Here is a 14,536-nt window from a genome sequence, read left to right as displayed (position 1 = left end):
CTTTTGGTAAAACTACTTCTCCATTAATAGTGTTAAGACACATAAACAAAACAGGTTCTACCATCACAGTGACAACTTTTGGGAAAGATTACTTCTAAAAGAAGCAATGGAAAAAAATGGTTCTTTCCCAGTACTGCTGGAGTTTCACAGGTGACCTTTTGAGTTCCCCCACTGGTAGTGGAACTGCTTCCCAGAGCAGCAGCCACAGGAATGGTCTTGAGATAGTAGGCAGCTGATGCTGTAAGTCCAGAATCACAGAATAGTTTGGGTTGGAAGAGACCTCCAAGGGCCATCTAGTCCAACCCTCTGGAGAGAGCAGGGACATTGTCAGCTAGATCAAGCTGGTCAGAGCCCTGGCCAGCCTGGCCTTGAATATTCTCAGGGTCAGAGCCTCTACCACCTCTTTGGGCAACCTGTTGTGGTGTTTTACCAGCCTCATCACAGAACATGTACTGCTTATACTTAGTCTGAATCCACCCTCTTTTAAGCCAGTACTCCTTGTCCTATCCCAACAGGCCCTGCTAAAAGGTTTGTCCTCATCTTTCTTATAATCCCCCTTTAGGTACTGAAAGGCTGCAAAAAGGTCTCCCCGGAGCCTTCTCTTTTCCAGGCCGAACAACCTCAACTCTCTTGGTCTCTCCTCATGGGAGAGGTGTTGTAGTAACTGATACTAGTGGTGTAACTAGTAAAAGTTACTAATAAAGTATAGTAACTGGCTTGTTATCTATACAGTATTCATTCATCCTTGCAAAAATCTCACAAGTATTTACTCACTGAAGCTCAATATTTTGTAGTAATAGCCTTAAGTGTTTGGGGGTTTGTTTACCTTTTTTTTTTTTTAATCACTTGTGAAAGGAAAGATAATCCTGTTTGGACAGAATTTTACAAGACTGTCAAAAGTAAATTTTGTTGTCATGTTGCTTGAAGTAATAGATCTTATTTGGCAGATAGCTTGAGAAGGTGTTTTGGCACCTTGTAACCTTAAATTAATCAACTGTGTACACAAATATTAGGCTTTTTTTTCCTCCCATCAAAGCTCTATTCTCAGACTAGCCAAAGATCTTCCTCCCTGTTCCCATTGAAAAGAAAATGCATGTCACTACAAAGAGTCACAGGAAAGATAGGCAGTGGAGAAATGCCCAGGTGACTCTGTTGTGAACTATATCTGGGAGTAGGGAGAGCCAACACCTTTGAAAAGATCTCAAGAGTCCTCTCAATCACTGAGTGTGGAATAAACTCCTTCCCAGCCTTCATTGGGGCACCACATTTGATTCTACACCGACAATGTTTTTGTTACATAGCTTACTCTTGATCAACATTGTGCTCCACATTTCCTATCAGAAGTAGTTACAGGAGATAGATCAGCCTGGATTTAGATGTCTGATCTGTGTCCTCTCCAGGGTAGGGTTGCAAGAGAAATGCATAAGCCACCAGCCAAAAACTGTGTTTCTTCTGAACTTCACCTGAACGTAGCAAGAGCAGGAGGTGAGCACTGACAAGCAGCTGCCCCAGCCCTTTCAGCCTGTGCCTCACTGGAGCCAAAGATGCCTCACTACATCGCCAGGATCATGTGGGAAGAGTGACATTTGCAGAGCCTTCCTCCCCACTGGCAAGGCAATCCACATTGACTCAACATAGCAGAACAAGAGGACAGTCCAATCTGTGGCAGAAGATCAGGAAGCCCCTCTTCATTCCTAGATTTCCCCTGTATCTTCCAAGTGGTTTTAAATCGGTTTTCTTGACCAAGGTAAGTAGTACCCAGTTACACACGTGTGATAAGAACCAATGTAGTGAACATCTCTAGAGTTCTACTACAGGTCTTGCCCTTATGTAAGGCTGAACATACTGGGAAAGCTGAGCTCCCTCTCATTTGTTGGGGTAGAGGGTTTTTTATACCAACACAGCACACAGCACAAATCTGCTCTCAGTCTGTTATCTTCACTACCAAAACAACCCACTGCCATCAAGAATAAGAATGCTGATCAAAACACACCTGCCTCCAGAGCAGAAAATGATCCCTGGTAATAGGACTCTCTCACGGTTTTCCAAGAAAACCACTGCTGTTCTTTGCATTTAATCAAACATCCTTAGAACTTCATAATTTTTCACCCAAAGATCTCAAAGCGATTTCCAAGTGTGTTAATTAAGTCTCGGTTGCTTGTGAAACCAAGAGTGGAATCATTTGTCCCCTGTAACAAAAGAAATTCACAGTGCAGGCCCAGCAGATCAGATTTTCAGTCCATACTTCACTAAATTGAACAATTTTGCATTAATTCACAGAAGTTAACACATACAATTAAGTAGTTAATTTTCCATTTTACTGAGCTTAAGATCACCTGTGCAAGCACTTCTGCCTTTTTCAGCACCTCCCCATTGTCAAACCCATCCCACTGCTGCTCTCCAGAATAAACTACAGGCAGCAAGCCCTGACACAAAACACTGCCCGTTCTCTCACCACCACCACTTCTTTATTGGGATCCATAACATAGCCTCTAACCACATTTAAGACATATGTTTAAAGGTAAAGGCTTTTGCACTGACCTTAAATTTTCTCCACTTCAGAGTAGCTGATGGCAATCACACAAAATTTGACTTGCACACGGTCAGTTGAACCTTTCATTCCCCTTTTCAATAACAGATACTTAAGAGCTAGCATTTACAAGCTAGTGCTCACTCAACGAAATCTGTCTCTGGAAAACTAAAAATCCCTAACTAAAATCTGTCTCTATAAAAACCACTGTCCTGCACAATTGGATGTGCATATTCAGGGGAAGGAAAGCCTAACCAAGAAAAAGGATTTGCTACCATAAAACAGTCTGTTTCATCAGCTGGGAAACCCTCAAAGACAACTACACTTCATTTCTTCTTCTAAGTCTTAGTCTCCTTTCTGATTTCCATCACATAATAAAAGGTCTGCCTCTGTGGTCTTCCCTCACTCTGTCCTGACCTATTGAGGTTGTCACCAGATACTTGGTAAATGACCAAACCAGTCTCTGAAGCATGACTTGGAGTATCCAGGTCATTTTGTTTTGCACTCAATACTGTGTTTCTGTTCACCATATTTGCTGCAGAGACCCCTGTACTTTCAACCCCTAGCTTCTATTTCAATGAAATTTCTTATACTTCCTTCCAGTCTTCCTTCAGTTAGATAATTCTGCCCTTGTGAGCATTGATACCTGCTACTTCTGCTCAACAATGATCCTCTTCAGCACCCTGTAAGGACTAGTGTCCATTCCCAAGATTCCCCCCAAATTTTGCTACAATTAAAACAAGCCCAACCACATAAGACACACTTTATCAGAAACAGTTATCACCCCTTTGCCATTACAAAACCCCATTGCTAACTTATCTCTTTCCTTTCTCACCTGTGCTTTCAATTTGAACTTCTTCTCATAACAGATACTTCAAAACAGGTCTCCTTCTCTTAAAGGAAATATTTCTTTACATGATTTTTGCAAATGAAGTTTTTTTATTTCACAATATTGGCTCTTCAGAAACAGAGGTTGTTTAGTGTTACTTATTCGTTCTCCTACAATCAATTGCAGTCACACTCAAATCTCAAAAGGCACCTTCTGTGATATGCCCATCAACAAGCTAATTTGAGCCTAAGTGCTTCTTCAACAAATTAGAGCAACTCTTTATGACATGTTATCCATCTAACACCTTTCCTGAGTGATTACAGCACTTTCTTGAGGGATTTCTAGCTACTCTTTCTCTGAAAACTTTGGCCCACAGACAGAGATGTTCCTAACAGCATCAAAAAGCAGATACCTCTCTGCTTGGCCCGACAGCTGCTCTGTCATTCCAATGAACAGTCTGTGCCACATCAGTGATCAGACATCACCTTTAGAATAGTTCTAGACTCATGATTTCATTTTCCCCACTGTCCTTTTAAAACTCATCTTTCCAATACAGTGATTCACAAATAGTCATTAAGAATGGAAACACTATTTTCACAGTAATACCAGAACAAATTTGTACAGTACACATTCCCAAACCTCCTTTCCTACCCCAAAACTGCCAGGACAGTAAATTCATAAATTTTAATAGCCTAACCACTCTCCCTCTGACATACTCAAACAGTAAATGTTCTCATGGATCAATGCCTTTAGCAGCAGCTAAACCCCTCATCACAGCTAAAAGTAAGCATGAAGAGTAATGACGGGCATGATTTTGGCTGTGTCCTTATTTGTTCCCCACCCCTAAATCGCCCATGTGCTAGAAAGAACAAAGAAAATCCTGCCTGATGCTCAGCTGGGAGCTTCATACCCTCCCTTCCTAAAAAGAATAGTCACACACAGTCTGAGTTTGCTCTGGAATTAACAAAATCCAGGATGTCACTCTCAAAAGTACTGTTGTCGAAGCAAAACCAAACCAACCCAGTCACTGGGACAAATCAACATAGAGAACTGCTCTGTGGAAACCATGAACTTTCTTACTTCTTGGTGCTGAGCTACTGGAATGACTGGCATGTTATACATATGTCAGAAATAATCAGTAAGGCTATTCCTGCTGTACTACTACAGAGAGAAGCTTTACCTCCTCTTCTAAAAGGAATGCCCCGTTATGCCTCTTAAGCCCAGCAAGCATGTTTTCATATTCAGCTTTGCTGGTCAATCTAAAACAAGAGTCCTAGAAGTAAATTCAAATGCAAATACCTGGTTTTATAATGTATATTAATCCAGAATAAGGATCATGTTCTTGGATAAATTAAGAAAGGAATCCATCTCAGAAGACACTAAATTACCCACCTGGGGTTTCTCTTTAACACACTCTACCATCCAAATCCCTTATCCTGGGCTCCAAAAATAATTTTTATCCTCTCCTCTCCTTAATGGCACAGCATGGTGAATTCCTCCAATAAAATGATTGCTTGGAGAATTTAGATGGAAGAAAAACAGGAACCCCTTCATTAGCATCTGCAAATGGTTCTACTGTCTCCAAAAGCGCTGCTCTGTCTTAACTGTCAGTTGCAGTTACACCCAAACTCTAACCTACCCCATTTGCAAAAGCCCAGTGACAGCACCACAGCCAGTCAGAAAGGAACCGTGGAAAGGGAATTTAATCCTCCAGTCAAGTGTGAAGAACAGACCTTTGGCACTGGTGTTCCTCCCACAATTCTCCCCTCAGTGTGCACACTCCCACTTACATAGGAGGGAGCCTGTAATACACATTTCAAGCCACCCAGTGTTATTTTCCAGACAGTTTTCTCTGCACTAGATCCCTAATGGAAGTCATGCCTGTAAAACAAAATTACTTACTTGCATCTCTTCCTCCAGGGCTGACTGAGTATACAAAATCATCCATAGAAACAGAAAATCACCCCAACACATGTGTGGGGCTCCAGTGTCTAAAGCTGGTTGAGAAGGTAGAGCTATCACTTTGTACAATAAAAGAATAACATGGCAGTTGTGTCAAGAAGAGTGGGAGTGGGATAACCTGACAATATTGCTGAACCTGTAGGCTAAGGAACAAGGGAACACTTCTTCTGCTCTAAGGCACACACTGACTCGTTATGATCTGTTTCTCCTTGCCTATTTCCAGACAGAAATAGCTGCAGCCACTTGGGTAAGGGACTGAGTGGGAAAGGAGGGCCACTCTGGATGGGGAAGTTCATAAGATCTTTGCCAAAACTCTCTTCATTAACAGAGACTTATCACTGGACAAAATCTCAGCCGCTGCATCTCCTGTCAAGTGCAGATCTGGATCCTTCCAATCCACTGACATCCAGAGTTTTTCAAGGAAAGGATGCTTATTAAGCTACACAAAGAGCAGAGTTTCGGAGTTCTCCTGGATAACCTTCTCAGGGCACCACAACAGTGGGAAGATATTAGGGAAGCACGCTGAACACTCCCACGCTAAAGGACTGCAGCCATGAGACCTCTTTGCATTATTCACTCACAGGTGTGGCTGGGATGTCAGTCCCACCTCTGCTCTCTGGACAGCCCTCAAGGTTCAGGTCACTGCCTGGACCCTGAACTAACATGGACATCACACTGAAATACTGAGGGATTGGCACCATGGCTGCTAGCAAAACACAGCCAGAGACACACTGCAGCCCAACTTGCGTGTCCTCCCACAGAAAAACTCCTCGTTTCCCTAACACACCTTCCCACCAGGCTCATGCTGAACTGCTGCCTCCCTCCAACCCAATGCTACTTTCAAGGCACCCCTGAACATTTCTGAACACCAGGTACCAGTGATTCACATGTTACCATGTCTGAACCGGGTAGAAACCCTGAAACAACGGTCAAGAGATGAGCCTAGAAAAGGTGTCAACATGCCCATGCAGTTCTGGCTTCAGAATTAACTGATAACAAACATGCAAAGGTGGATACCTGGTCCCATTGTAAAGACTTGCACGACTTATAAAGACAAGTCTTTTTGGCACATGGTCAGGAGGAGAGATCAGCACCACTTCCATCCTCTGCCAGATCTTTTCACTTCTTTCTCAAAGGGCTCTCAGTGCTCTTGCCACGCAGAGAAGAGCCTGCTTTAGGGTTCAGTGTGGAATTATCTTCTGACATACCTTTAGACCACCACGGATACAACATCACTATTATTATTTCTGGATATATTACTCTCATGCTGCAGGATATTACAACTGATAGCTATTTAAAACCTCACTGCATTAATGTGTCAGACTTTCTGAAGCCTGTAAGCCTCCACAAAAGCAGATCCCACTGCACTTGGCTTCAGATAAGGTTATTTCACCACAATTACTTAGTGCACACTATCTTTGCAATGCAGAAACAGTTCAATGAGCAAAAACTTCCATCTTGTCAGTAGCAGAGAGGTCCTCTTGGGCTTCCACTTCTTAAAGCAGTAGAAGCAGGAGTAATTACACATCTGTACTTTTTGCTACAGGATAGCTCATAAAAGTTTAAAAACCAATTTATAGCAGTTGATGGTATACAAAGTGATCCATCCTTCAACTTAGTCACAGCTCTGCCTTCAAATTGTGCTCTGAAATAATCTCTGGTGAAAGAAGGCAATCTTCACCAAGATTATCACTTCTCACCTCCTCCACAAACGGGTCTAGCATTTGTTTCTTTTGCCTCTTGCTGTTACAGGCTTTATTTCCATAGATGGTTTTGCAACTGGCTTTATCTGTTTTGGAACACAGCCTTTGAATAATAGGCAATGGTGGCTACTACTGGTGCCATCTCTTGTGTTAAAATCATAGCTCTTTAAACATTTTAGGTATGTTTTGCTGAGCTGCAGGGAGTATATAGATGGTAGTAAATTAATTTTAGTCCACAAACACATAAAAATATGAGCAAAAAGAAAAGAAAATTAATCCAGAAAGCCACTGTGAACTAGATGTGCTTGTATCAATTTTTTTTTGATTAATGATTTTCTTCAAGGTGCAAATTTCTGCTGCATGAACAGAGTCTGCACAGCAAATGTGTTAAGATTTATCACAGACTCTTCTAGGACACCTCTTTTCAGGAAATTCAGTTGCAGACAGCAACATCCCTGTTACAAAGGATCAGCATTGTCATAATCAATTCTCTACAAGCTAAAGTGGGATTTCCCTTTGCTCATGACCAGATCAAGAAAAAATAAAGCACTCCTTTACTGAAAGAGCAACCTTGATTCCCTCTGTTCTCTTTTGTAACCACTCCTTCACCCTTTGAGGAGAAGCAAATCCTCCTTCTGAGAATGAATCTGATCACCCTAGAGTTGCAAAAGCAGGATGAAAACTACCTAGAGAGGAATGTAACAGATTCAGGCCTCAGGTTGGTCAAGCCACAATGAATATATTCCACTGGGTATTTTTCCAGGTACCGAATCACACTTACATAGGTAGATAATATTACACTTCTTCCCACTTCTGAATCTCTCACATGCTTTCTCAGGGAGTCTCTCTAGTCCTGTCTTTAAGGACCAGAGAGGGAATTTGCTCACGAGAACTTGAAAGCTGCTACTCAATATTGAGTTTTCTCCAACAAGGCACAGAATATAAACAAGAGGCTTCCCTGTCAGGGTTAAAAAAAACACCAACTAAAATAAATCAACAAGCCATATGTACCCAAGTTACCTTAGTTTCTCCTTACTGTTTGCCTTTCCTATTGCACATGCCATCTGTTTTGATCAAACTGTCTCATATTTCCACAAGATATTCTACTACCACTGTAAGAGCAGAGAGAATCCTACCAAGAGCTCTGTTAAGTCTGGAATTGTTGCATGGCTCCTTTTGCTAAGGTAGGAGAACACCTCTCCTCAATTTTGCATTTTCCTTCAAACTGAAAGAGGGCAGATTTAGATTTGACATTAGGAAAAAATTCTCTACATGAGGGTGGTGAGTCACTGGAATAGGTTACATAGAAAAGCTGTGTATGCCACATCCCTGAAAGTATTCAAGGCCAGGCTGGATGGGGCTTTGAGCAACCTGATCTACTGGAAGGTGTCCCTTCCCACACTTTTAGTGATGGAGGATATGAGTAAGGCTTGTATTTCCTTTGTGCTCCTGAATGGCCATTTCAGCATCCTGGACTGCAGTATTTCATCATTCTCTTTTCAGATGCAGAATCAAGCATTAAGAGCCCTTCGTCTCCACAGAATGTCTTCTGTAGTTAATGCAAACTCATCTCATGTTTAAAGAAATATTTTACATTAATGCCAGCACTGAATCTTTTAGCTATTCATTAAATTGTATCACTATTTGTAGACTTGCTATCAGGTGCAAGAAGTTGAAGTGTGGTTGGAGGAGGGTATTGAAGGTGAAGCACTTCAATAATTTCTTTAAATTTCTTTGCACTTTTAATAAAATGCTGAAGGCCTTGTTAGTGTACAAAAGGCTACAGTTCTCTTACGAAGTTCAAGCCTGCCTTTCAACCACTTAAGGCAGAACAGATTGATCACCTTCCTTTCAGGGCCATGGGATTCACAGATAAACAAATTCATAGACAAAACTGATGTGGAAGAGCTGTTGCTAGTGGACGTAGAGCAAGGGCTTAAGTAACCATCACTGCATTTCAATGACTGCCATAAAAAGCATCTTGCTTGCAGAATCAACTTTAGCATTCTGTTCCTGTCCTTCAAAAGACACATTTAATCTCTGGAAGTCCAAAAGACAGATTTTTGGCACTTTCTGAGATGAGCAAGAATCCTGTCTTGCTAATTCTCCACTATGTTTGTTTAATTTTGAAGGAATAATCTTTTAATGACTTAGTACCATTCAGCCTCCTTCCCACCCGCTGCCCCACTCCATGGGCTGTCAAGGTATCTGAATAGAGCCTGGGGCCTCAGATCCTGCAAGATTTCAAGCTTAGGGATTTTAGAAACATCCAGGAAGAGTTGTGACCTGGACTCTTACAGAACAGTTAGTCTCCCCTTGCCTCTTAAGGGTGTAGGAGGCTTTCCAGCGCCAGTTGCCACCAGCAGTCCAGGCATGCTGATCTGACACTCCTGTCACCTCCTTGTGTCTCCCTCCTATAGTCTGGGAACCCCTCTGAAGCTACATCTTTGCAAGCTTTCAAATTTAGCTTCCAGAGGATCAAGACAGCCAAAACAAATGAATGGTTTCTTACAAAGTGTGTGCTACGCTTAAAAGAAAAATAAATCCACATTACTCGGACACATCTCTACAAGAATATCAACTATCTGCAGGCAAAATGTCTTCCCTGTACTCCATTTCCTCATGACTACAGGACAATCCAGTCACTCTCTACCTCACTGTTCCTGCTTAATCTTCCTGGCAGCGAATGACTGCTCCTACAGCCTCTCAAGAGAGGTATCTGAAACCAACCTAGACTTGGAATCCTCTTTCAGGGACAACTTCAAAGTACCACAAGGCAACTTGTGGTTTAGCAAAAGTCATAACACTCTCAAATTAACTGGAGAAAAATTAATTCCCTGGGCTACAGCCATCTTCCTGGTGTAAACTCCCCTGCACTGGAGCCCTCTTGACAGCTCTCCTCCTGGTAAGATCCAACCCTTGCAGCCAACAGAGGAACAAATACAATGAAGTGCTCAAGCTCCAAGCTGCATCCCAGAGCCCCACTGCACAACAAACAACACAGTACAGCTTGCAGCAAGACCCCCCCTGGCAAGTTTCCATTCCGCAGACCTCCTAAATCAAGTACATTTACAGGGATATTTTTAGTCCCCCCACTTCCATTACTGATCATCATGACTAATCGCAATAACAAGGGGAACACCCAAATGCACCTCAGGATTAAGATTTTGTCTGTATTTTCAGTTTCAGGACTGCTCACATCTCAGATCTGCTCCTGTCCCAAATACCCCTTAAGGCTCTGCTGCCCATCAGCTATTCCTTACCTTCCTTAATCACACACCACATTTCCTCTCCACCCTTAACAGCATTTCCACAGTACTTTTGTTTTCCAGCTGCCATCTTCAGCAGTGTGGCTTTCAGTTAAATCTTTGTTTAATATTAAAGCCCTTTTCAAATATTTAATATGAAATTAACTTGAATCCAACTGGGGAGAAAACAGAAGGATACACTGGTTTAGCGAAGTATTATTTCAGACAAGTAAAAGACACTGAATAAAGATTTTTAAAAGGAGCAACCCAAGAAATCTTCTATAAACTGAAAAAAAAAAAGAAACACAAGGATGAGAAATTTTGTATACTGGACAACTTGTGGTTGGATCACAGGCAAAGTAAATCAGGACCTTGATAACAAAATTTCAACCCCAAAATATTTTTCTTTCTACTGCTGTAAAACTCCATGAGATAACTGGCAAAGGCAATTTTCCACAAATCTGTAGCACAAAAGTGTACACTTTGAATATTGAACTGACATATTAGAGATTATTAACCTTTCCCAACAATACAAACTCTCCATAGAAACTGAGAAATCCCAAAGGATAAGTCCAGCTAACTAGTGGAACATCTCAGGAAAGCTAAACCCATCACCCATCTCCAAGTACTTACCACAACAACATTCCTGTAAAAAATTCCACAGCACATAATTCTAACACAAGCTCTTGCTCAGAAGAAAATGCCAGTAATGAGAAATCAAACAGATGAAAGGCTACTGTTGAGTGTTTAAATTGGTCATCCTGCCTCCTGTGACCTGTATCTAAAACCCTCCTTAAAAGTTCAGGAGTTAAACTTAAGTAGATATTATGTCAGATTGGCTACGTTACAATATTTATGTTTTAAGCAGTAATGATATGTATTAAAATCTCAGTAGCTACAGGCAATGAATCTGATCTTTACTGCAGCTTCCACAGCAGACTAATTACATGAATTCAGTGAACATACACAAGGTTAAAACTTCCATTACTCCAAAGCATAACCCTGAAAAGGACATGCAGCCTCTTTATCCCCTCACTGATATCAGCACCAAGAGGATTTCCTAAGAGGGTGGGACTGTTGACAGTACTGGCCTAAGACATCAACCTCTACTGCCCAGCAGCCAAGAGCCTGCCCAGGTCAACACTCTGCCTTTGAAGGATGTAGTACTTTGGTGTTCTCCATGTGGAAGAAGCCAGGAGGGTCCCTGCTTCCAAGGGTTAGAAATATGGAGAGGGATGCTAAGCTGATGTACCCTGCTCTTTCTTACTGATTCCAGACTGCAGTCCAGGTTGCTAGACCTACCCTCCAAGGCTGGTCCCAGAGGGTCTCTGGGTCTCAGTCATAGTTTACCTGTGGTTTTGCACCTGCACAACCCTTGATTATCAAACCCTTATTACAAACTAAAGAACTCTGCAAAGTGCCTCATTCTCCATGTACTTCACCACAGCTGAACTTAACAGCAAGCAAGCTTGTTTGAGAGTGATTGGAAATAAGAGTTTGGCAGGGACTTATCTCATGGGTTATTTTCCAGGTTCCCCAAACGGTGGGGAAGAGGAGGAAAGCTCCTTATCTGTTCTCCTAATTCTCCAAATGCAAAGGTGTCTTTCTCGTGCTCCCTTGACATGTTCATTTCAAGAACTCATACTTAGCTGTCATGTCAGCAACAACTCAAAGCAGAAACTTAATTCAGCTAAAATGTAAAAAGAGATCTGCTTGTGGAAAGATCCCTCTTTCCATATAGAGTAAGAGACTCTTTCACTCCATCTTCAACAAACAGACTGGCTTGCCACTCAAAAGCACTGTACCAATCCAACTGTTCCCACAAAACAAGCCCAGAACATCTGCATCTTTGTAGTACTGAAGTAATGAGTTTGACACACTCTGGCCAAGTCTGCCACACTGAACAAGTCTCCTCTCCACCAACACTGCAAGCTGCTGTTATGCAGATCAGAACAGTCAGCTTCCCCAGATAAGGTAGCTCCTTCCTGGAAATGGAAGACAGAGCTGCCTTATCTCAGGAAAGGGAAGATAAAAGGTCACTCTTCAATAAGTGGCAAAGTTCTCACCTTGAAAGCTTTGCCCCTTGATTGACATGGAACAACCAAGGTCATGGAACTTTTAATCAGATGCCTGCATAATTACTAAATCGTTATTAATTATATCAGAGAGCCAAGACCTCAGAGGAAAGGCAAAGCAAACAAAGAACCCAATGAAGCCTCCTCTGTTGTTGGAGAAAATTGGTAATTAAAAGTCATGAGTGCACCAAAGGATGAGGGAACAGCATCACAGTCACTGTTCAGGACTCAGGAGTGACTTGCATACAAAACAGCAGGCTCATCTCCCTGGGGAAATTACAGGGTACTGCATTACAAAGCAGTGAGGAGGGACAAAAAGGAAATAAAAGACAGAGAAAGGCCACTCCTGTCTTATCAACAGCTTTATTTGCCCCACAGAGAGGGACAGCACTGCCAACCAGCCCCAAGGTTGAGAGGTGTTTCCACATGTTTCTGGCAGCTCCAGAAAGCCTTCTCTCAGCCTCGTATCATGAAGGGTTCCAATACTGTGCAGTGTACAAAAGAATGACACCTTGTCCTCAACCCAATCCAGCCCACACACAGCCCTTGCCCAGAAGCCCCTGCCAAAGACTATTCCAGCATAAAGCCTTTATTTCCCTCAATGTCCTGAGCTCAGCCCTAGCGACTACTCTCTCCTCAGAGGCTGCCTTTCAAAATATCTCTATGCAAAACTGAAGAATTTCACTCTATCCTTAAAAAAAACCCCAAAACTCAAAAGAAGACAGAATGTCACGGTCCTCCTCACACCATAATAAATCAAACTAGGTAGTCATGATCCCCCCTGAAACCAAAGCAAGTGCTTTTGCTAATCAGGCTACGAGAAGACAAAGGCTGATCTGTTCCCACACCAATAATATAATGCCATCTCAGAGCACTGAGACATCAAAGATGGCATTGGATGGAAAAAGGCAGCATATTATCCACCACCATTTGCAGGCAAACACAAGAATCTCTCTGATCTGCTATATAGGCAGTCTTATAGACCCAACCCCAAAGATGACCATATGCAAGACATGCCAAAGTCTGGGCCAAACCCCTGAAGAAATGGGTTCAGATGTATTATGAGACTGTGGCAAGAAGAACACTCTCATGCACTCAGCCCTCCCAACACACAAAAAGTGAAAAATACCAGAGGCCCAAAGAGAACAGTTTGTAAGTCCCAGAGATCAGAACAAAGAGACATTTTCTACTTCACTGCTTCAAGCACAATGACTCAAAAAGACATATCTTCAAGATACTCTCAATAACAAAGCCTCCCCTTTAAAACATGATCAAGAAGGAATAAAGGATAATGGCACCAGAAGCAATAATGCAATTTGTGGGACTCTACCACTGAATAAAAAATTAATAACCAACAAGCTCTGGCTAACTGCAGCCATTTCATTATGCCTCACTTTGACAGACCTGAATCCAATAAACTTTTATTGAAGTGCATCTGGTCCTTTTTTATCCGTTTTCTGACCTTCCATTGCTTGCCACTGCAATGAACTTTCACTGCTGCAACCTTATCACGGCACTGTTTCATATTGCTGAATTCAAGGCACCCAACCCCCTGTGAGAGCACTTTACCTGTTGAATATATCACCAGACACCTTTTGCAGGTACTGAAGTGCATCTGCCACCTGCTGAACAGCCTCCTCCCTGCGTAAGTCCGGTTGGATCAGGGGGACTGAGTATGTTTGCCCCTCCAAAAAGTGCTTCTGGGCTACTGCAGCCATTGTACCTAAAGGAAAGAGGAAAGAGGAAAGAGATCATTATTAAACACACTTCCATTTTATCACAGCATTTATTCAGGGACTTCCACTTTCTGCTCCCCTAATTATTTTAGGAAAGCATTTGCAACAGAATTGGTGAGCTGTGGAGAACAGCACAAGTAGTAAGGCTGACATATTGGATTTTTAATAAATTCATGACAGCCGCAGTGAGGTGGAAGTCTCTTGCTTATCTGAATGCTCTTGGGAACCATAATTTTATTTTTTGCATGCTACTTAACAAATCTCTGCTCAGTACTGTGCTGAAAACAAAGACCACACTTCAAAGGAAAGTCAGTTCAGGGTGGTAATAAGACTCATCAGAAACTGCTCTGTCCCTTCCTCTCATTCTCATATTCCCTGTGGATATGTTCCAGGTCATTCAGCCTTATTGGCAAAATGCAGTATTTCATTTTACACTTCTGCTCCATGAAACAC

At 42.1% G+C, this 14,536-nt stretch overlaps 1 protein-coding gene across 4 annotated transcripts in view; it reads right to left on the bottom strand.

Moving 5' to 3' along the window:
* The window catches only part of WASHC1 (WASH complex subunit 1), a 42,760-nt gene that overhangs the window by 16,975 nt on the left and 11,249 nt on the right, over positions 1–14,536 (bottom strand). For 3 of the 4 annotated variants that reach the window (XM_064654625.1, XM_064654626.1, XM_064654624.1), the window contains exon 2: positions 13,917–14,070. In XM_064654625.1, coding sequence (XP_064510695.1) covers positions 13,917–14,065 — 149 coding nt within the window. In that variant the 5' untranslated portion in view covers positions 14,066–14,070. Of the gene's footprint in view, positions 1–10,905; positions 10,932–13,916; positions 14,071–14,536 lie in introns of those variants that run through there. The other variant, XM_064654628.1, reaches the window with a different exon arrangement.

This window comes from Pseudopipra pipra, chromosome 5 (genome assembly GCF_036250125.1).
Source record: "Pseudopipra pipra isolate bDixPip1 chromosome 5, bDixPip1.hap1, whole genome shotgun sequence".
In the NCBI taxonomy this organism is placed as follows: domain Eukaryota; kingdom Metazoa; phylum Chordata; class Aves; order Passeriformes; family Pipridae; genus Pseudopipra; species Pseudopipra pipra.
The sequence above is the reverse complement of the archived record's forward strand: the minus strand, read 5'-3'. Positions and strand labels throughout refer to the sequence as shown.